Here is a 23,442-nt window from a genome sequence, read left to right as displayed (position 1 = left end):
CCTCACTTTGTATACTCATCCCTTGCCCACTTCAATTTGAATTCTGTACCCATTGACCCCTGAAACTGTTAAGGTTAAGGTCCCTAGTGACCTCTGTTGCTGAGTCTATAGGGTGCATTCCAGTCCCCATCCTTGGACTCTCAACAGGATGTGGCATCAATGAACACACCTTCCTCTGCTTTATAACACTCTCTTTCCTTGGCTTTCTTTCTGGAATGTTAACGTCTCCCAGTTTTCTTCCTATATCTCTGGCTTGTCCTTTTAGTATCCTTTTCAAATTCAAGACTATCACATCAAAGTTCTTTACAGCTAGGGTTCTGGACCCTTTTCCTTCTCTCTTTGTCATTCTTCCATGATGCTCCCATCTATGTATACTCTTGGCTTCATTTCTTTCTTAAATTTTACATCCAGCTCGTATATTTAGCAGGTATTCAATAAATGTTGGTTCTCTTTCCTCTCACGTTGCTTCTATTGTTTTGTAAAAGAAAGCGCATCTCTGTCTTACAGATCTATGAATAGAATATCCCAAGACTACAGAGGTCTTAGGACGAAATAGGCATGACTTTACTGAAGTGAATTTGGCTGTTTGGAAAGGACAGCAAATCCCTTGGAATCAGAGACTGTAGGTCTCTTTTGGTGCAGCTTGAGGCTCTCTGAAAGCAGAGTGCAAGTTACTCCTGCCTTAGAGCTTAGCATCAGCAAATCCTATTTGAAACTGTAAGAACAAGTGCTGATAAACAGATTTAGTATTTCATACTCTTGATTTGCCATAATCTTCTCAGACCCATCCCTGAAGAGTGATGTTTTGTGAGCTTATAAATTAAGTAAACAATAACTAGATGTGCTCGAGCGTGTAATTGGCAACCATAGTCTCTCTCTCTCTCTGTGAGGCCAAACTTTCACTCCTTAGACAGAGACTGCCTTACACTGATCATAACTTTGGCTCTTTTCCCCTAAACTGTCCTTTATTGTCTTAATTCTCTTATAGAACCTTAACTCCCACTGTCTCAGAAGGAGGTTCTGGTGATAGCAGAATTTGGTGGGGAGGTGTTGGCACAAACCACAAGCGCTAGATTCAAGGTTGGCAGCAGAACAAAGGTGATGAGTAATGAGTGTCTTATGAGCATTTATAATAGTGAACAAAGTTAAAAAAAAGTCCCTATTTTCATGGAAATTATATATACACAATAGATACATACAAATTGTGTGTGTGTAGGTAAAGAGCACACATTTGCACACCAGGAGTTGATAAACTTTCTAAAGAAAAACAGATGAGGGGCACGTGGGGGGGCTCATTCGGTTAAGCGTCAGATTTCATCTCAGCTCATGATCTCATGGTTTGTGAGTTCAAGCCCCATGTCAGGCTCTGTGCTGACAGCTCAGAGCCTGGAGCCTGCTTCGGATTCTGTGTCTCCCCCTCTCTCTGTCTGTCCCCTGCTTGTGCTCTCTCTCTCTCTCTCAAAAATAAACTTAAAAACAGAGATGAGTAAAGAGACAGAACGAGGGGTGTTGAGGTGATGGATGGGAACTCTTTCAGGTGAGGAAGCCATCTTTGATGGGGTGACACTTGTGCTGGACTCTGAATAAAAAGTGGAAACAAACCATGACTCAGTGGGTTACGTGGCAACTCAAGAGTATATAAAATAACGAAGTCTGTTTATCAGTACTTGTTTCTGCAGTTTCAAGTAAGATTTGCTGATGGCTTAGCTCTGAGACAGGGGTCATCTGTTTTTGGAGCTCCCCAAGCCGTACCAAAGTACCTGAGGAAGAGCAAGGCCCCAGGCCTTGAGGCAGCAGCCTGCTTGGGGGGCTCCGGGAGACTATAAAGGCCCTTGTGACTGGACCAGACGGGGAGGGAGTTGGGAACAGGTAAGGGCTTGAAAGTTAGCCAAGGCCAAACCATGGAAGTCATTGAAGGTAACCATGAAGACCCTGGCTTTTATTCAAGGTTTTCATTTCTGAGCCAGAGGAGAAAGCCACCATCAGATTTACCTTAGAAGGATTGCTTTGGCTGCTCTGTGGAGAGGACACAAGACCCTTTTGGTGAGGAGAGAGGAACAGAGTAGAACAGAGGGCCCCTAATGTCAGCAAGCTCTCAGTCTACCAAAAGGGGACGACTGTAATCAGACGCCCAGCCTGTTGTGAGTTACTTTTACAGAGGTCACTGCAAGCAGTGATCATTTCTTGTGCTCTCCTGGTTTCAGGCCCCTTGAGATTACCGGAATGAAGTTTTCCCAAGCCACGTTTTCTCTCCCAACCTTTCTTTTCTCCCACTCTCTTGGATTTTTCTGCCATTTCTGTAGGGACAGTCAGTGTTTCTCAGTCTGATTTATTTCTCAGACCTTTTTTTTTTTTCTTTTTGCCACTGTGATTCCCGTCATCCCACTGAGGATCACTTCCTTCAAATGCACTGGGCCCCATGGGCCAAATCTCAGGTGCATTTAAAGCTCCTCATTAAAGGCTGTGTATATTCCACTGGAGCAGGGAAAGGAAAAAGAAAAGACAAGAACAGTTATTGAGAACTTGCAGTGTTCCTGACACTGCTCTTTCTGATAGCTATATATATATATATATACATATATATGTATATATATATATATATGTATATATATATACATACATATATATGTATAATTTCATTGAATTCTTTTTTTAATCAATAAACTTTATTTCTTTTTTTTCTTTTTTCTTTTTTTTTACTTTACATCCAAATTAGTTAGCATATAGTGCAACAATGATTTCAGGAGTAGATTCCTTAGTGCCCCTTACCCATTTAGCCCATCCCCCCTCCCCCCCCCCCTCCAGTAACCTTCTGTTTGTTCTCCATATTTATGAGTCTCTTATGCTTTGTCCCCCTCCCTGTTTTTATATTACTTTTGTTTCCCTTCCCTTATGTTCAACTGTTTTGTGTCTTAAAGTCCTCACATGGGTGAAGTCATATGATTTCTGATGAGGAAATGAGGATTAAAGGGACCTCTTCGACTCTACTTCTAAAGATTATTCTCACTTTCCATTCTCCTCTGGTGTTCTCAGATTGCTTCCTTGGCCTTTATGGCTCCTTGAGTCTCGGCCCCTCATTCTGACAACTGGGGCCATCAGTCTGTCAGCAAGTATTTACTTGGGCTCCCCTGAGCTAGGACAGTCATGGAACGAGGGTGATGATATTAACACCTTTCATCCCCTAGGATGTGCCAGGATAATCACTAAATTCTTGATGGCTCTTGAATGAGAAATGTTTCTTAAACAGAAATAAGCTACATATCATAATGCCTTTCTTTGGCTTCTGTTTTGCATGCAAGGATTAGAAAGTACTTGGGGCATTGGGGTCCCCTCAGAAAGACTGAGGACTGTGCTGACTTAGGAAATAAATTCTCCATTTTCTCCCTCTCGGTGGTTACTGTTGCTCAGCACAGTGCCTGGCACATGGAAGGGGGGTGGTGTCCCAAGATATTTTTCCTCTTCCCCGCTCCATTCTGAGGTGTAGACCAGAGTGCCTGGAACATCGTGTCCATATGACTCCAGAGATCCGCCCTTTGGCAAACCAGTGGTACAGTGAAACATAGAGTTGTAAACAACCCAGAAATTCCAGTTCTGGTATTCTGCGTTGGAAGACATGTATGTAACACAGTGCCATGTAGGGAGAGCTAGACAGTGAATAACATCTTATGCCAGACAAGAAAGTTTGTGCTTTATCTTGAGGATAATGGAGAGCAGCCCCTGAAGGGTTCTGGGTAGGGGTGTGAGTCATGATCACAGTTGAATTTTAAAGTTTACTTATTCATTTTGAGAAAATGAGAGAGTGAGAGAGTGTGCGCAAACAGACAAGGGGCAGAGAGAAAGAGAGAGGGAGAGAGAGAATCCCAGGCAGGCACAGGCCTGTTAGCACAGAGCCTGACCTGGCAGCTCAATCCCCCAACTACGAGATCATGACCTGAGCTGAAATCAAGAGTAGGACTTGATTTCACCCAGACACCCCCTCCCCACACCCCGAGTTGCATTTTAGAAGAATCACCGAGGAAGGAGTGTAGGAAACCTAGTTGGGAGTGGGCAAGATTTCAAGAATGGACTTCCAAGAGGAACCATTGGTTGGGTTGTTGGCTGTCTGACCTGGAACTCAGGAAAGAAATGAGCAGGAGATGCGAGCATATATTTGAAAGTCCTCAGCCCTAGATGGTACCTGGAGCCACGAGAGGAAGATGGGATCATCCAAGGGTATGGAAAGAGGGACAAGTCTCTGGGAGACTTAAGATATTTAAGGGACAAGTAACGAAAGAGAACCAGCTGGAGAGGAGGTACGAAAACCAAAGGAGTATAGTGTCTGGAATCAAGAGAAAGAGAACCAATGAGTAAGAAGTGGTCAAATGGTACAGAATGAAAGAGAATTCAAGTAAGATAAAGGCAGGAGATGGTCCATTGGAGCTGGAAGCAAAGGCTATCGTTCCTCACTGTGGGACCAGTTTCAGTAGACTACGTATTGCAGCGGGTCAAGAGGTGAGGAACTGAAGACAGACAGACTTCCTCAACTCCTAGAAAGGACATACATGTCTTCTTCTAGACCATGTATTATGATTTTTGCTTTGAAATTATGGTCACTACACTTCTGGGCAGCCCAAGAATCCAAAGAATTAACTGATTTATAGAGAGGGAGGAGAGAGTAGAGATTCCAGGGGTGCTATCCTCATCTAAGATTATAAATAATAAAGTCTGTGAACAGTCTTCCCTGACTCTTGGATGTTTCAAAGCTAGAAATGAATTTCCTACGAGGGGAAGGGAGGGGAAACTATTTATTCATTACCTCTCATTGTACAGTGCTGAGGCTGTATATTGAATCTTCACAGCAGCCTGTAAGGGAAAAGAATTAGTCCTGAGTATAGAAAAGTTAATGAAGCTTAGGGAATTTGTGTACCTGACCACCCAGCTGCTACACAGTGAATGTACTGTGTGAAGGTTGCAACTGTGTTTTCTTCAACATATGCAGTGGGACCGGGGCAGCAGGAATTTCTCCCTCTGACCGAAGATACGTGAGCCTGGGGGTTGTGAGAGGGAAGGAGAAGCACACACTTGAAACAGTTGATGTGTGATTCCCGAGCTGGGAGAGGTCAGACCGCCATTTGAGAAGGAATTGGTAAAAAATAAAAACATAAAAAATAATAAAAAAAAAAAAATACAAAATGAAACAAAGTCAGAACCAAAAAAGGCATCATGTAAGGTTAAAATTATGTGAATAATGATGTGCATTTGTTATTATAATGTTTTCCAAGTGCATTTCATTTTGAATGATATACTCAGCACACATGGTAAGGTATAATTGGAAAAACGTGCAGGAGAATGGCCGCATTCAAAGAATAAACATCAGCTGTGAGGAGGTTAGGAGTCAAAGGGGTAAGCATATGGCCCGTCCCCCAGGGATCTCATTAGTGCATGAGTGACCATATATGTAAGAGGCTAAACGAATCTCACTGTTTGCAAAGACCCACGGTAAATGAGACAATGACAAATCAATAGTAATTAGGCCTATAGGTTCTTATTGACCCAGATGTCTGAAACCAAATGCCCTACCCTGAGATTCCTTGAGAGGCAAATGAAAAGATTTATAGATGTGTGCTTTAAAAAAAAAAAAAAAAGCCCTTCGCTTTAAGTGCAGCGATGGTATTCTGAAGTCGGATGTTGCTAGAATCAGTGCAGACTCTGGATTCTGGCTCGGATGGACGTTCCTGTGGCTTTTGTGGTCAATGTTCCTTTTGGACCGTGAGCAGAGAGAGTTGGGAAATAGAAAACCAGGATGTGATCGTATTCTACCCAGGTATATGGCTCCGGCCCTACCTTCCAGGGAGGCCTCCAGGATCCTCTCCTAACACTGTCAGAGAATCATGCTAAAGCAGAGTTCGAATGTGGGCTTTGACAAGTCTTTTCCAATCTGGGTTACAGATATGGCTTCAGAATCCCTCAGAGAAGGCTTTGTTTAAATTTGAACTTGGTCACTTGTCTTCACTTCTTTGAGCATCTTGCATAGGCCTGCACACGTGCACACAGACATACTCCCTCACTCTGGCACTTACATGGAGCAGTTTTGGTTTTCTATCCTTCCTATATTGGAGTTCCACACAAAATTTTTATTTAACCAGGGGCACCTGGGTGGCTCAGTCGGTTACGTGTCCAACTTCAGCTCACCTCATGATCTCACAATTCGTGGGTTCGAGCGCTGCGTCAGGCTCTGTGCTGATGGCTCACAGACTCCAGCCTGCGTCGGATTCTGTGTCTCCCTCTCTCTCTGCCCCTCCCCCACTTGCGTTCTGCCTCTCTCTCAAGAATAAATAAACATTAAAAAAAATTAAGAAAAATTTTTATTTAACAAAAGGGTTTGAAAACCACTGCTCTAGTTGTTTGTCTCTTCCTTTAATGTTAGTTTAGAAAATTTTTGGGAACTTCATGGGCTCCATGGGAACATTCACAGTGTCACAAAACTGGAATTAGAAATCTCTGAGCGACACTCCTAAAGCATTTTTGAAATTCAAATACTGTCATCTTGAGTACCTTAGATATTACCCTCCCTTGGACATTGATTTCCTATACTTTTCTTCCTGCCATTGTTCAAGCCGTGAGATCTTTCCAAGGTCACCAGTGACAAGAGGCATGGATGCCACCCTCTGATAAACCCACTTTCCTCTAGAATCGTTGGTACAAGACTTTGAGAATGAAGCACATTTAAAGAGGGGAAGGGCGACCAAATTTAACCTTTGTGCCTTGCAGTAAGATTCAGCTCCGTGAGATAGGTATTATGAGACCCATTTTATATGGGATAACTGAAGTTCACAGAGGGCGAGTTACTGGCCCATGTCACCCAGCTACCGATCTGAGCCCAGATCTACCAGAGGGCCAGGGCCAGGACTACCGTAGCTCTCAGTCTCCTCACCTCTGTCTCCCTCTCCCCCCAGACATGTGGAGACTGTGACTCCCTCATCCTGCATCCAAAGAGACTGAGCCTTAGAAAGGAGCAGGAACAAACGTGACGCCATTTGGTGCCTTTGGGTAGGAAATCAAGTCTCCTAATTCCTGATCTAACTGCATTCCTCTGTGCTGTCACTTCCTGTGGCCCAGCTCCTATGCTGAGTCCAAGAACTTAGGTTTATACTCGTCACCCTATCATTATTGTTACAATTAGCAATACAGATTTTTAAAAAATCCTTTACATATGTCCACTATTGTCCCGTTTACAAAATACCGTATCTTCACATGCATAGCCTCCTTTGATCTTGACAATAACCCCATGAGGTAAGTTGGACAGGGATTATGCTATCTGTTTTTACAGATGCGAAGAAAGTGGTTCAGAAAGTTTGAGTAACTTTCTCATGGTCACACACCTACTAGGGGTAAAGCCCCTCCTGGCCCTGGTCTTCCGATTCCAAGCCTTTCTGCTTTGGACCAGGACATGCTGCCTGTTCTTGGTGATGGCACTTCATGATCTGAGAGTACAAAATGCTGGTTTCTGGGGGTTTGGGTAGTTTCTTTGCTGAAGGTTGGGGACTCTGCTTTTTTTATGGATCTGATAGGGAAGTACAGATTGTTTCTGCCGAAGAGTTTGCCTCCCGACCCTACCCCCCCCCTTTTCAAAACAAAATCAACGTCTCTTCCAGATGCCAAAGTGTATATGCATATTTGAACAGTCACCTGGATCTGATTAAGAAGGCTCGGCCTGTGGGTTTCCTCACTGTTGATTTACATGTTTGGCCAGACTTCCATGGCAACCGGTCTCCCTTAGCAGATCTGACACTAAAGGGCATGGTAAGTAACAGCCAGTCCTTGCACGAAGGTGCAGGCAGGCCAAAGGTCTACAAAGTTGGGAGGAAGCAAAGTGAGGGGAAAGGAAAAGAGGAAAAATAAACAAGGCGGGGCAAGGGCACACAGGCTTCTTGCAGATGCATCGCTTGTTGCGAAGGCCCTTGCTGCTCCATAGGATGAGCTGCTGAAAGTTCTCATTGTTGCCGAGCCAATCTTGAAAGCGTTAAAAGCAGTATTTCTTACATTTAGCTACTGCTGCCTCTTTGTCCTGTGGAGCGGCTGGAAGTCATGAGCCCCTGCCTTGTGATTTTTTATTCACATCAGTTTGCAGAGTCATGTTTTCTGTCTCCATCCCCAGGCTGCCCAGTAAATAAGTGGTAAATATTACCACCCATGGTCTTGATTGCCATAACCACATGTCTGCTCAAGCTCTGAGTCAGAGCTGTTCTGAGTGCGTGTTAACATTATTAGGATTTCAGATTAAGCTTTGCTAAAAGGAAAAGAAAATTAATAACTTACACTGATGGATAAATTCAGCTGCTGGTGACCTTTGGGGTCACTGATGGTACAGAAGATTTGGGGCCCTCCTTTAAGAGCCAGGATCAACTTGTGGCAGAGTTCATAGCCTCCTAAACTAAGATAGAACACCCTGGTGGCCAGGCAAGATTAGGTGGCTGAGTGTAGGTAGTATAGCCATTGAGAATCGTATTTGAGGTTGGAAGAAGCACGTTCAAGCTAGAGAAATAGAAGTCAACTTCAGTTCCCGGAAGCCAAGAGAGGCCACAAATAGGAAAATAAACCAGGAATTCAGAATCCAGGAAGATGTCAAGATGTCAAGAAGTCAAGAAGCAGAATGTGCAGTGAATGGAGGTGGGAATTCAGGATGGAGGCCAAACGTGGCAATTCAGGGTTTACACTGAGTGACGGTAGAACAGGCGGCTGGCTTTGAGAACTTCGAGACTCAAAATTCTATGGTTTTATGACTGATTGTATTGAGATTTTTAAAATGTTTTTATGATGCCGGTAGGAAGGCCTGATCTTTATTTTCATTACCTAGTTGATACAATCAACTTCTGCTAATAAAAGGGGAGTCGCAGGAAAAGAAAAGGAAATGGGACGTAGCCAAAGTTATGTCTGTCTGGAGTCCATGAAGCGTGCCCACACCACCGACAATGAGCTTGGCCTCCTTACTTGGCCTGCAGAAGCAGAAGAGGAAAGTTGGGAGAGGGTCATGTGGCCACAAACTGCAGCCAGAAAGCTGCCCTTGCAGATAACTGACTCCTGGGTACCAACAGGTTGGGGTAGAACACATTTTGTGTGGGTACAAGAGTGAGTGACTTAACTGGAGACAAATACCTGAAGCCAAATGTAATGGGCCTTTAAAATGTTCACGATGTTAAGAAGCATGACCAGTTCATAAGATGACCCCAGAACAATGCAGGGCTGTGGAGTGAAATGATCATGGGTCTGGAGCCCATGGCCTTGGATCTGGAGTCCTTACCTCTCTTGCCAACTTCTGTCATACCCAGCTTCAATACCCAGCATGGCAGGACTCATGGCTCCCAGTGTCTTTTCTCTGTTCCTTAAAACCAAGCCTGAGACCCAAAGACTTAAGAATTGCCACCGTAAGGATATTCTTATAAAGGTAACCTCAATCCAAAGTGTAATTCCAAAGGAGCCAATGGAATGTTTTCATGAACGCCTGTCTCATTATAACAAGTACAGCTAAGTACATGCTTACCAAAGAAGGCTTCTTACACGGGGACATACTCCCAATTGTATCAGAAGATCCTAGTATGTTTACTTTTTGAAAAGTTTTACAAACATAACTCACATCTCATGTACTGTTTCTTAACAGTGATTTCCTTTTGTAACTGGCCTTGGGTTGGGCTTACATTGGAATAGCTGTCTCTCCATGAATTTACATCACATCACTAGAAGGAGAAGGTGACCTTGGTAAGACAAAAGGAAGGAAATTCTGGACTAAAAATTTCTCCCAGTATTTCTTGCTTTTTTTTGAGAGAGAGTGAGGGCAGAGGAGAGAGAGAGAAGGAATCCCACAAGGGGCAGAGGGATTTTTTTTGAGAGAGGGGAAGGGGCAGAGAGAACTAGGGCTCGTGTTCACCCGAAGTGGGGCACAAGCTCACCCGATGCAGGACTCGAGATCACGAACCATGAGATCATGACCTGAGCCGAAGTCAGATGCTTAACCGACTGAGCCACCCAGGCACTGCCCCCGCCAGTATTTCTTTCCCTCAGTTTCAGATAACATCAAAGTAATCACCCTGAAATCTCTACTGTCATGTTATCCTTTGTCAGAACCTGCAGTGACTACTATCTCCAGCACTCATTTAGTAGATCTTTATTTTTTACCTAGAAGTGCCTAGCACTGCCGTAGATACAGTAAGGTACAACAATATATATATTCACAGAGCATGTTTCAAGGGAGGGAAGGGAAGTGCTTGATAGAATGTCTACTTAGCAACTGTAATGGTCAGGATATTCCCAGTAGAGAAGGAAACCTATGTGATTTCTTCTTTTGGCTTCTGAAACATTTCTCTGGACATATACTAAGTACTTAATATGTACTTAATTGACAGTCAACATGGAGATAAGAAAGAAACCATGTATTGCTTTGAAAACATACGTATGAACAGTTTGCTAATATTAAATAGATTGGTTGCTGCTCTTAGTATCCATATGATATGTATTTAATACCAATATTAATGTCCAGTTAAATGAAGCCAAGAGGTTCCCATTTTATCCTACTTATGAAGACATTTGCTTATCAACTAATTAATTAAATATTTGAACTAATACAGGCCTTTTATAGTTGCTGGGCGATATAAGAATAACTAGATGTAATTCCAACCGTCAGGACTATTACTGTCGGGATGGGGGACTGGGCAGACAGAATATATAAACAGGTGATACTGGGCATGCCAGCTGCAGGTGCCACTTACTGTCCAGGGCTCCCTAGATGTGTGGGAGATGACTGCCCAGCCTAGTCTCAGAGGTCAGGACAGGCTTCAGACAGGAGGTGACATTGACACTGAGTGAAGCAAGGAAGAGGGTTTGGAACCAGGAAAACCATAGTAAATGCAGTGTTCTAGAGGGGAGGAGAACATGGAACATGAACGCCTCCGAGTTTGGTTCCCTGCATCATTATCTAAGCAATGATAGATTGCATTTAGCATTTTATCTTGGTAGTAAAAAAAAAAAAAAAAATCTCAAGAGAAGCCCTGGACCCTCTCTGTACTTCTGCTTTCTAAGCACTACACTCTCCCAGTTCTTTATCCTTCGCTCGGTTGACTCTTGTCTCTTATCTTTGTTATTCATTCATTATTGATCACCTACTACGAACACAAAGAAAAAAAGAAACTGTGGGTGTCCCAAATTCACATAAAACCAGGGAGATGATTATTGCGTACATGTGAGTGTGTGCATGAACATTACGCAGTGTGATGCTTGTGATGCAGGTATCTGTGCAAGCCAAAACAGGCGCTCAGTGGATGTCGGACTTTGAATGATTTTTTTTTTTATGTGGCATTTGGGTAGCAAGACCTGATGCAGACTTCCTCTTCTTCATTTGAAAATACATGTGAGGATGCAAAAAAAAAAAAAAAAAGGCATAAACTCACACTGACTTTGAAAATTAACATGTCGTTCAACTAGCAACACCAGCACCAACAGTCTCAGAGAGAATCTGGGAAGAATTTTAGAATTTAAAAGACTAGCTGGAACTTGTTTCATAAACATAATACATGACATATAAGCAAAGTGAACCTCTAGCCTTGCAAGAGGTTAGACCTACCTTCTGCTCCTTGGCTTAATAACGCAAGGTCCCTTTAAGCCTAAGAACAGGGCAGGCCTCCCTCTATGCTGCTGCTGATGGTTAGGGTGTTTTGTTTTTTTGGAAGCAGCCAGTGAGTTTAATTTCCCAGAACTCTCCCACAACCCCAGACCTTATCTTCCCTTTCAGTTCAATCCATCAGAAAACTGCCAACCTAAGAGGCCAGCTGGGCAGGAAGACCCATCTGGGATGAATGCTGCTGCCCTACGTTCTGAGGATCCCAAGTAAAAGTCTGTTAATGGGAGTCAACATTAGGAAAAGCTGTGAGTTTGGAGGAGGGCTATAGGTTTGCACATCTGCTGTCTGTTCTAAGGGTAGAAAACCGGGTAGTGGTGAGGCCACCAAAGCTACCCAAAATAGAAGCTGCTAATTAAAAAAAAAAAAAAATTTTTTTTAAATAGGGACGCCTCGGTGGCTCAGTCGGTTAAGTGCCAACTTCAGCTAAGGTCATGATCTCACAGTGGTTCGCCGTGAGTTCGAGCCCTGCATCATTCTCTGTGCTGACAGCTCAGAGCCTGGAGCCTGCTTTAGAATCTGTGTCTCTCTCTCTCCCCCCCCCCCATCTCTCTCTCTCTCTGCCCCTCCCCTGCTCATGCTCTGTATGTTTGTCTCTCAAAAATGAATAAACATTAAAAATATTAAAAAAAAAACTGCTAGACTCTGGGAACTGGCAACTAGCTTTAGATCTGAAGAGGCATATCCAAGTTGCAGTGAGTGGGGCAGACAGTAAATCATGTGTACTCTCTGCTGGGAAGCACTGAATATGTATAGCTCTCTAGTTGAAATGAATAAAGAAATAATAAAGTGAGTCCATTAGAAAACAACATGTTGCATACAAAGCAAAAAGAAGTACCATTGGAACACAGGGAAAGGCCTCTTAAAGAAGTATTTACTACTGAAACCAAAAGAAAATGTTAAAGAGACTCAGCATGTTCAGTAGGTTGTTTTTTTTGTTTTTTGTTTTTTGTTTTGTTTTTAAAGGCACATCTCTATGAAATAGGACAGAAACTTAGTGGGGGGAAAAGTGAGCTCAGATGGAAAGCCAGTGGAATGAGGAAAAAAAAAAGGAGATGATAAAGACAACTAAAAATACAGAATAGCAGAATTAAAACCTGCATTGAAGTCAATAAAAAACAATTTTTACAGAAGAAAATAAGATCACAGCTGTCATATGACCTAGCGTATATTTTACATTTATTAGAAAAAAAATTTGAGGATAGGGACTACCTATGGCTTGTTTACTTTTTAAATTTCAGCAGTGTTTAGGGGTGCCTGGATGGCTCAATCGATGAGGCGTCCGACCTCAGCTCAGGTCATGATCTCACAGTTGTGGGTTTGAGCCCCACGTTGGGTTCTGTGCTGACAGCTCAGAGCCTGGAGCCTGCTTCAGATTCTGTGTCTCCCTCTCTCTCACGCTCTGTCTCTGTCTCTCAAAAAATAAATAAACATTAAAATTTTCAGCAGTGTTTTTAGGTCAAAGACAGGCATCGAATAATTGCCTTATGGCTAAGCAATTATTTCTGTCTTTATTTGTCAAGGGACGAATGAACAGTGACCTGCCTAAAGTCATAATGCCAAGAAATGGTCTGCCTAAATAAAAATGTGAGTCCTGACTTTGAGCAAGCACACCCCCACAGGCTGCCTTAACTCATAGCTCTTTACTCTGCACGATACACTAGTGACTGTGAGATGGGAGTCCTAACACCCGTCTCACACGTGGTTTCATACCAAACCACACTCCTCAGCCTGGTCCTCGCTCCCCTTCTCTGAAACCTGGCCCTCTTCCTTTCTCCCATGTTTGTCCTTACCCTGGCCCTTGGATTTAAGCTCTGACCTCTTCCTCTCCTCAGTAATGGTGCTTGTTTCCTTCACACCCTTACAGACTCAGATTTCAGAAGTAATCAGCACTCCTGCTTTGACCTGGCTATAAACTCTTCTGCTTTAGAGCTGCCTGCCCTCAGAAGTAGGAATAGGGCATAACCCAGGAATCCTTCCCTTATGTGTGAACACATCATTTTCTTTTGTTCTGGTGACAGTTGGCTCCTGTCTATGTGCATGGCTGCTTCATTTCTCCTTCTGTGACTGACCTGTGGCACTAGGCTAAAAAGAGGTAGAGGCTAGGGATGTGGGCAGCTTAATGGTGTGCCTGGGCCAAGTAGACATCTATGTAAATATTTCTCCTTTCCACTTGATAAATTAGTTAAGGGCCCTGCATATGATGTGTAAAGGGAGCAGAAGCTCGGGTCATAGCAATCAGTATCAAAGCATTTAACACTGATGGCTCTAGGTTCTTTAAAAGGAAAACATAAGAAAAAATGCTTGTATTTAAAGAAATGTGGCATGGTCATGCATCAAGAAAAATGAAGCTAAATATTCATCATCAGGAATGGTGGCCTGTTTTAGATAGTTTTTATGATTGTTTTTATTTTATTTTTTAATGTGTATTTATTTTTGAGAGAGAGAGAGACAGACAGAGCATGGGCAGGGGAGGGGCAGAGAAAGGGAGACACAGAATCTAAAGCAGGTTCCAGACTCTGAGCTGTCAGCACAGAGCCCTACACAGGGCTCGAACTCACAAACTGTGAGATCATGATCTGAGCTGAAGTCAGACACTTGACCCACTGAGCCACCCAGGCACCCCTGATTGTTTTTATTTTAAATGTTTGGTTGGAGAGTTTTTACCCCTGTGAAACAGTAAAGGGAGCCCAGGGATCAAAGTCAGATCTGCATTGGCATCCTGCCTTGAAAATGTACCAGCTGTGTGACCTTTGACATTAGCTCTGTGAGGTCAGTCTGCTCATCAGTAAGTGGGACAGGCTTCCTTAGGGGATGATTGTCAGAATCAACAAGGGGGAGACTATCACATAGTGGACAGACAACACCAGCAAATACTTCGGAACCTGTGGCTTCTGCTCAGTGGCCCTTATCTGCGTGTTAGAAGACGATAGCAGGATTCTAAGTGTAGCCTTTGGATGCCAAGTAGCCAGTCATGAGCCATCCCCCTCAGCCCAGGGACCATCTGGACTCAGCAGCCACGGAGGTCATCGGCTGTGCACGACCAGCTGGTGAAGGCAAACAGTCACTTGGTCCTCACAGAAGCCACATTTCATACTGTACAGAGATTAGTCTTTTCTCTACATAAGTCCTTAGGCTTCACTTCCCTTAACCACAGCAGGAAACACTCAAATTTTGTGTGCCTTACAAAACTTTAGTGCTGGAGGAATTTAGAAAGAGGGCATGCGTCTCGGTATATATGACTAGTTTCTATTCTCAAATTAATACTACCTCTTTGTTTTGGCGCTTTTTAAAACATTCTTTTCCTGAAATATCCAAGAAGTCAATTCATCAAATGTAATCAAAGAAGCAAGTCATGTCAGAAGCCTATCAGGCCATGAAAACACCATATCCCCCAGTGGTTGAAACGTGTTTTCTCTGCTTCCTTTTGCAAGAACAGCGCTACCCAGAACGGAAAGTTATTTTCTCGTGCTTTGAAGAGCTGTGATTTCTAACATAAGACCATATGCTGCTCAAACTGCTGGAGAGGTTGAGTCCTGCTCCAACGGCTCTTCAAAGCAAGCCCAGAGCAAGTGTGCATGTGAAAAACCGAGACAGAGAAAGGGAAGACGCGTTGTAAGATCTTAGCCGGTTCCCAGAGGACGGAACCCCAGCTAGAGACGGACCTTGCTAAACAGTGTCCGATGTGGATGGAGTCAGCAATGCAGATGAGGCTTTGCAAGATCTCAGGAGGAGCCACAGGCTGTCTCCCAGTGGCTTCCTCTGATGGGGAGGAGGATGCCAGACCTGGAAGCTCATGGGCTAATTCAAGCAGCTCGTGACTGATAACATTTATCAGGCTTGCAGGGATGTGCATTCTTTGACATGGGTTTGTTGATGATTTTGTTACAATTTAATGCCGGTTCATCTCACTGTTTTTGTTTTGTTTTGTTTTTACATATTTTTGCCTATGACAAATTGAGTCGTATAACAAAGCTTAATATCCTAAGTATCACCTAGCTGGTTTTCTGATAACGCATTTTCTTATTGAGGTATCTAGTTTAGCAGCTCGTATTTTGTTTTGTGATAGATATCATTTTCTCCAGGACTGTAGCATGTCAGGCACCATGACAGATGCTTTACATGCATCATCACCAGCATTTCTCACAGCCCTGCCCGACAATGTCATTGCCCGATTTAAAAGGACGGAGATGGGGTGCCTGGGTGGCTCAGTAGGTTGAGCGTCAGACTCTTAATTTCAGCTCAGGTCACAATCCCAGGGTTGTGGGATCGAGCCCTGTGTTGAGCTCCGTGCTGAGCGTGAAGCCTGCTTAAGATTCTCTCTTCCTCTGCCCCTCTCCCCTGCTCATGCTCGCTCTCTCTCTCTCTCTCTCTCTCTCTCTCTGTCTAAGTTTCAGAGAATCACAGCTATTTTGTTCCTAGAGGGGGAAAAAACAGAAGTGATATTAGAAACCTGGTGTGTTCAGATTGAGACCCCTGATATCCATTGGGAGGAAAAAAAAATGTTTTAAGGAAAAAAATGTTTTTAAAGAAAAAAATTAAGTTTTTGTGTTTTCGTATTCCCACTCTGTTTTCAGTGTGTCTGCCATATTTTCTCATTTGAGTGATTTTTTTTAATTTATGTCACAGATTCAGACTTTATTTTCTTAGTGCTCTCTTCCCTAACTATACCAAGCAACAAGTAAAACCCAGGAGAGGGAGGCAAGAGGAATATGAATTACAAATAAGAGTCCTTCCCAAGGTAGTATGGCTTAATAGAAGACCGAGGAGTGAATTGGGTAGAAACCCGCTAGGAATATCCAACAAACAAACAATGAGAAAGATGTAAGGCCAGGGGACCAAGGATGGGATCCAAATCAGTATGTAAATCATTAGTATGTAAATCAAGACAGGCTGGATGACACCAACTAAGGACCTGGACAGTTGACCAGAACAGCTTTGGGATACTGGTGCATGAGTACATTAAAATGGCTTGGATTGGGGCGCCTGGGTGGCTTGGTCAGTTAAGCATCTGACTTCGGCTCAGGTCATGATCTCACGGTCCGTGAGTTCGAGCCCCGCGTCGGGCTCTGTGCTGCCAGCTCAGAGCCTGGAGCCTGTTTATGATTCTGTGTCTCCCTCTCTCTCTGCCCCTCCCCCACTCATACTCTGTCTCTCTCTCTGTCTCAAAAATAAATAAACGTTAAAAAAAATTTTTTTTTTTAAATGGCTTGGATTTAGAGCACCAGAAGCAGACAAAGATGTGAAGTGCCTGGTGTATCTGGGGCCTGGCAAACAAACTAGTGTGTCACGTAGGGTTCACCAACAGAATAAGGCTGTAAGGGAGAATGTCAGTCTAGGCTTCATGAGTTTATCGGTTGTCTGTTGCTGCTTGAATAAATTACCACAAACTTAGAGGCTTAAATTTCTTATCTCGCAGTTCTGTGGGTGAGAAGCCTGGGCTGGCTCAGCTTGTTTCTTTGCTCCAATTTTCGCAAGACCAGAACCAAAGTCTCATATCTGGAGGCTCTGGGAATAATCTACCAAATTCATTCAAATTGTTGGCCAGTTTGAGCTCCACGCAGTTGTGGGACTGAGGTTCCTATATCCTGGCTGACCGTCAGCCAGGGGTCCTCAGCTTCTAAAGACCACCTGCATTTCTTGACTCATTGCCCCCCTCATCCATCTTCAAAGCCACCAATGGCAGATCATGTCCTTCTCATCCTTTGAATCTCCCCGGTTTCCATTTCTGCCTCATTTCTTCTGCCTCCTACTCTGTCACTTGACTGACTCTTCTGCTTTTACGGGCTCACATGATTACACTGAGTTTATACTGCATAATCCAGGATAATTTCTGTATTTTAAGGTCATCTGGCTAGTAACCAGTTCCATCTACAAAGTCCCTTTACAGCAGTGCCTAGATTAGTGTCTGATTGAGTAACTGCAGGATGGGAATCTTGGGAACATCTTCAGAGTTGTTAACACGTTGTGTTTTGTTAACACATTTATCTGCATTTCCCAAATCTGGGTGAGTTTTGGGCGATGCCAAGTGTCATCCTCGATTCCTGATGCTTACTGAAACCTCTGGGACGTTTGTGCCCTTTCCCTTTCAGGCTGCTGATTATTTCAGACCTGTTCTCCAATCTCTGTCCTCTCTCCAGAGGTTTTCTATACATTTTTCTCTGATCCTTCTCATTTCCCTGTTGTCTGTCCATCAGCTCTACCCTTATTATTGACTGAGCCAACAGAGCATTTTTGCTGTTCCTTTGTTTTCTCAAAAGCTTTCAACCAATTCCCCTGAGCCTTGGATACTCCATCAAGCTCTGATGACCCTAGAAAACCTCAGGACTGGGGATCCTGTTTTCTTGTCTTTGTAATCTTTAGAGACCTCTTGAAAATCTATTTCCAAGATTTTTTTTCTTTCTTACTAACATATATAACTAATTCCTTTAAAATCGCTAAGAAGGAAAAAAAAATTAGCTAACTGAATTACTACTATCTTTTTTTGAACAATTTCGACAATTTTAACGCCTGTCAACCTTTAATTCACAATGCCAAGGTTAAGGACACTTATTCCCACAATTTATTGTACAATATGACCTTGCTGAAATGCAAATTGCTGGGCCCACACCAAAGATTTGGGAAATCTGGAGTTGGAGCTCAGGAAGTCTGCATTCAGCGAGGATCCCAGGAAAAGATGAGGCGTGCTCAAGGTCTCACAGCTCCTAAGTGGCAGCAAGACTTCAGGTGAAGTCTATGGTGAAATTCATCTGTCCTTACTATTTACATAGTGAGTGAAGGTGTGTAGGTTGATAAGGACTAGGACTTCTCCAAGAGTCCTTGCAGTGAGTCCGTCATCATCCTACTCGTGGGCCCTCATCAGGGGCATGCTGTTTGTCCACACTCCTGGATGTCCATATCTTTAACATTATGATCCTCATGCTGATGATGATGAACATGCATTCTGCCCTGTCTTCCCCACGCTGGTTGTGCACTAGTCTTCAGTACCCCTCATTAATACCCTAGGGGTACCCATACCATGTTAAAGGAGATGTTTTGTTGCCCTACTCCAATTAATGAATGGGATTGAACCCTTCGTGCATTTAAGATAAAGAGAACAAACATTTAGTAAGAGAAAGAAAAAGAAAATCAACGCTATGTGTCATTGGCATCCCAACGGTTTAGCTCTTGTAGACTCAGTATAGCTTCCTGAAAACGTAAGATACTTTGCAAATGATTTTTAATCTTCACAAAAATGCCTTGAGGTATCATTATTCCTACTTCATGAATAGGCTTCAGAAAGGTCACCAAATACTCCGTTGTGCAGCCAGCTGGGGAAATGTCAAGATCCGAACCCAGGTGTCTTCCTCCATAGCTTGTCTTCTTTCCATTCACCCACACTTGTCTTCTAAGCTCAGAAATTCCACATAAGCATTTTATAACCATCATCTAGGATGTTGAAGTTATCAGCTGTAGTTTGCATCTCTTTAGCCACCATATGCAGCTTTCACACATCTCTAAATATTAATTATAAAAGTTTTCTCTTACAGTTCTCCTTGTTACACAATGGCAAAATAAATAAAATGTGCTTACCAGTGCAACTCTCCCATGGGGCTTCCCCACACATTTCACTGTCTTGCCCAAACATTCAAAATAGGCACATGCACATCTTCTAGAAACACACTCCTTCCACTTATGCTTTCTTCCTACTTCCCCTTATTGATGGAACGATTCAGCCCTCAGATAGGGATATCTGCTCATCTGTCACGTCTCAGCTTTCTCACTGGTTATAAAGCTGCACCTCCCCCCAGGACGTCCCTGGCATTCCTGGGCTACTGCTGCCACTTCCCTACCAGGCTGGCTCCCTGACAGGCCTCTGTAGCCTCCTGAGTGGTCCACATAGCAGGCACTCCTTAGGGTCAACAGCCATTTGACTTTCGCCAAGGCATGGTTGAAGTCCCTAGTATTTGAGAGAGAAATCAAATGGAATTCATGATGACGGGCCCTTCTGGAGTCTCCGTCTGCTTATCAGATGAGATGTCAAGCAAGCAGGGCCCCAGACCACAGTAACTTCTTTAGAGAGAAATGTCTTTCACTGAGTCGCGTTTCAACTCCCTGGCCCTGGTGATGTTGGAGATGGAGTGGGAGAGCTGTGCTTGCTTAGTCCCATTCGTTGCTGAGTACCTTCTTCCTTAGAATAATAATGTTTTCTTCCTTGAAATACAGGTATGTTTTATTTATCATAAAAAGAAAACGCTATGTCACCCGTGTGGTGTTCCTTTTGCCAGAGCTACTAGCAAGCTTAGGAGTTAAATTTAGTGCTCATTTACATGATCATTCTCAGTTTCTGGAGAAAAGAAACTATCTTCTCTCTTCTCCCCTATGATTTCTGAGCTCTGGGGGCACTAGACATTTAGACAAGGGGCCATGATACTTTTGTTGCTTGAATATTAATACTGTGGGGAAAGTCTTACAATTATTTACTGCAGGATAAGAAAATAAAATCTGGGGGAACCTGGGTGGCTCCATCGGTTGAACGTCTGGCTCTTGATCTCAGCTCAGGTCTCGATCTCAGGGTCGTGAGTTAAAGCCCACACTGGGCTACACACCAGGTGTGGAGTGTACCTAGAAAACTAAAAAAGAAAAAAGAAAATGAAATCTGGTGATATTGCATCCATCCTGTCTTATGGGTTTTTGCTAATCAAGAAGGATATAAGAACCAGTTACATTATAAATGTCATACACAGCAATAGGGTTCCTAGTTAATTAATAGCAGAATGTATCTCATATCCAAAGTCAGATTTATTCCCCACCCCATCACACTGTACCCAAATCTGGTCTTCAGGACCCACCTACGGGGAGATGTGAGTCTGCCAAGCATGCACATAACCCAGTCACACAAAGGGTCACAGCTTCATTCACATTGATGACCAGAGAGAGGAGCCAGAGGTAGCGTGCCTCCCGGACTGGTTCTGGAAGGACGCTCTAGGCCTTGTCCCAGTTGGCTTTCCCAGTAGGTAAGCTGCACAGATGCTGTTGAGGCCAGGCCAGTAGAGAAAAGAGAGACCATTCATGATGAGCGATCTTTATCCAGGATCATCATGTGATACAGTGCTGGTCTATGACATGAGGTATTTGGCTGCAGGGACATACGACAGGGCTGAAATCCTGCCCACTCTTCTCCTTTTTATAATTTATTCTCCCAAATGGGATGCCTTTTGCATTTAGTCTGCCTGGAGGGGGCACCTTTTTCTAATTCACACAAAGGTTCCATATGAGCAATGGGCTGCTCTTTTACCCCAATGGTCTCCTCTAAGCCACTGTGATGAGGGAAGCTAAGTGTCGAGTCTGGGCGGTGAAGTGGGGTGGGGTGGGGTGGGGTGAAAGCCTGGAATGAGCAACTAGAAGTGATCTTCCACTCTTCTTTCTTGGGGCATGGAGTAAATGGCCCTCCCCTCTATGAATATATGAGGAGCTGAGGTGGTAAATATTATCCTCCCGTAATCGCGTAATTAGACACAAAAGGCTAGGATGTTAGGAATGACAGTGGTATACAAAGTGAAAAGGCATTGTCATTAATTCACACATTCAGCAGATCGTAATTTAGTACCTACTATGTGCCAGACATAGTGCTAGGCATTGGAGATACTGTGTGAGTATCACAGGTAGTCTGTCAGAACAGCTAGGTTCTGGTTTCCATTGTATGTGTTCCCTGGGGCACGTTATTTCCTTACACACATTATGAAGTGAACTTCTATAACATCAGCAGTGTTCATGTTCTCCTTTACTGCCAGTGTTTTTACTATGTGTTTAGGTCTCTGGGGAACTTTACAAGGGATGTTCCTTCACACTCGAGTTATTGGCTTGGGAAGATGCATACCCAGAATTCCCCTCTAGTCTCTCGTTCAAATCTTCATGTTCCCGTGTGTTAAAATCAAAGCTCAAATTCTCAACGGGTCACCCAATTGTTTGGCAAGAGAAACCATTAGCAGGTAGCTCTACTTGAATCCGATAATGCCTGCATCAACAGACTTCAGTGAGTAGTCAGAATAGCTAGAGCAGAGAATACTAAGTGAGGAAGGACATGTACAGATGCTAGAGAAGTAAGCAGGGGCAAGCCAAAGAGGGAGCACATAAAACAGCATAGGCATCTCTGCCTCGAAATGAGGTCAGTGGACAATTTGTAACAGGGAGTAACCTGATCAGGTTTGTATGTCAGCACAAGTACTTACAAAATGGTGGCCTGGATTGAAGAAGTGAGCAACAGGACGAAGAGAAGGGATGGACTCGTGAAAGATTTGGGAGATAAATGGACACGACTTGGGAGACTGTGTAAATCCGAGAAGAAAGGAAAAGTCAGGGGAGAGTGCCCTCAGGTCTCTGGTTTCGGTGACAGAATGGAGTCTGCCCTGCAACAGGTCAATACGGCCCCTTAGTCCTGGCTCAGAGGGCAGTCTGGAGAGGGTAATTAAAGGGGACTGGAGAGACGAAGGAAAAGGACCTGGGGAGACTGCTCAGCTCTCCTCTTTTAATGTCGCCACCTCATTGCACTCAAGATCATACACACCGTAGGCTCTGAGTAAACCTATGTTACGTTGATTAATTTTGTAATGTGAAAATACAGAGCAAATTCTGGTATCGATATCCACAAACTTCAGAGTAGGCTTGAAGAACCCCGCAGTTTTTCACCCTCTAGAAATATCCCAAGAGAAGATGTTAATGAATGGGAAGTGTGAAGGAGGGACTGTTGAACAAGTCTTGAAGGCATCTACATTTAGCATCCTGTTCAGTTCTGGAATCTCTCAGAAATTGACATACTCCATATAAGCATGTGGTTCCGATTGACTTTAATGGGATTCCCTTGCAAACCACAGATTGTAAATTATCCCCTAGTAGGTATAACATTTATAGGAGACATATTATTTTACTCTGAATACCCCCTCGATGCTTTTACACTGAATTCTGACAACAGCAAGCTCAGAATAAGATCATCTTTTACTAGAATGCCACTGTTCCATGTTGATTTCTCTAAGCCGAAGAAAATGGGTGTTTATAATAAAAGAACATTTTTTTTTAAAGAAGAAGAAAGACTTAATTCCATGCTAAGGAATATCAAACACAATTTCCGTATGGTATTTGTTTTGTTTTTGTTTAATACAAGGCAGGGCACTTTCTTTTAGAGAAGAAATGATAGTTTTTCCCAGGTCTGGAGATTAAACAGTTTGGTAGTCATTTCACGTTCAGCTCACAAAAAGGGGATTTGCATATGAACTTGTTTGGGCAAGAAAACACATCTGAACGTGTTTCATGGGAACTATCTCTATCCATGGCAGCTCCTTTTGGCCATCTCTTTCTTTTCTTTTCTTCATCCCTCCAGGTCACCGGGTTGAAACTGTCTCAGGACCTCGATGATCTTGCCATTCTCTACCTGGCCACAGTTCAAGCCATTGCTGTAAGACCCTTTAATGCCATTTTTAAAGAGAGCGAGGGCTATCAATAAACTTTAGACCGCATGCTCCTCCAAGATACATCATGTGCTTTTTGCGACAGAGATTGTTAATTAAAAGGGAGCTTGCCAAAAAGAGATGCATGTCTTTTAGGAAGGAAATCTTGATGAAGTTCTTCACCTGCTTCACTAATCACTTCACATGGCTGAAAGCTGAAAGGAGCTCAAGCCTTTGAGCATCATAGTTGTTATGTATGTAACTTGTCTTCCAAACTCAATTAAATAGAAGCAGATGCCATGTATGCTTGCATTAAGAAAAGCTGATGTTAAAGAATGTGCACACTTATGAAACACATGACATTGTTCCCTT

General features: G+C 43.3%; 1 protein-coding gene across 7 annotated transcripts in view; it reads left to right on the top strand.

Moving 5' to 3' along the window:
• Nucleotides 1–23,442, top strand: part of FGGY (FGGY carbohydrate kinase domain containing) — a 419,663-nt gene that overhangs the window by 303,927 nt on the left and 92,294 nt on the right. For all 7 annotated transcript variants that reach the window (XM_049617075.1, XM_049617074.1, XM_049617072.1 and 4 more), the window contains 2 exons: nt 7,635–7,782; nt 23,004–23,078. In XM_049617075.1, the coding sequence (XP_049473032.1) occupies nt 7,635–7,782; nt 23,004–23,078 (223 nt within the window). The remainder of the gene's footprint in view (nt 1–7,634; nt 7,783–23,003; nt 23,079–23,442) is intronic.

The sequence above is a fragment of the Panthera uncia genome (genome assembly GCF_023721935.1).
Source record: "Panthera uncia isolate 11264 chromosome C1 unlocalized genomic scaffold, Puncia_PCG_1.0 HiC_scaffold_4, whole genome shotgun sequence".
NCBI lineage: Eukaryota > Metazoa > Chordata > Mammalia > Carnivora > Felidae > Panthera > Panthera uncia.
This window is presented reverse-complemented; position numbering and strand designations above follow the sequence as displayed.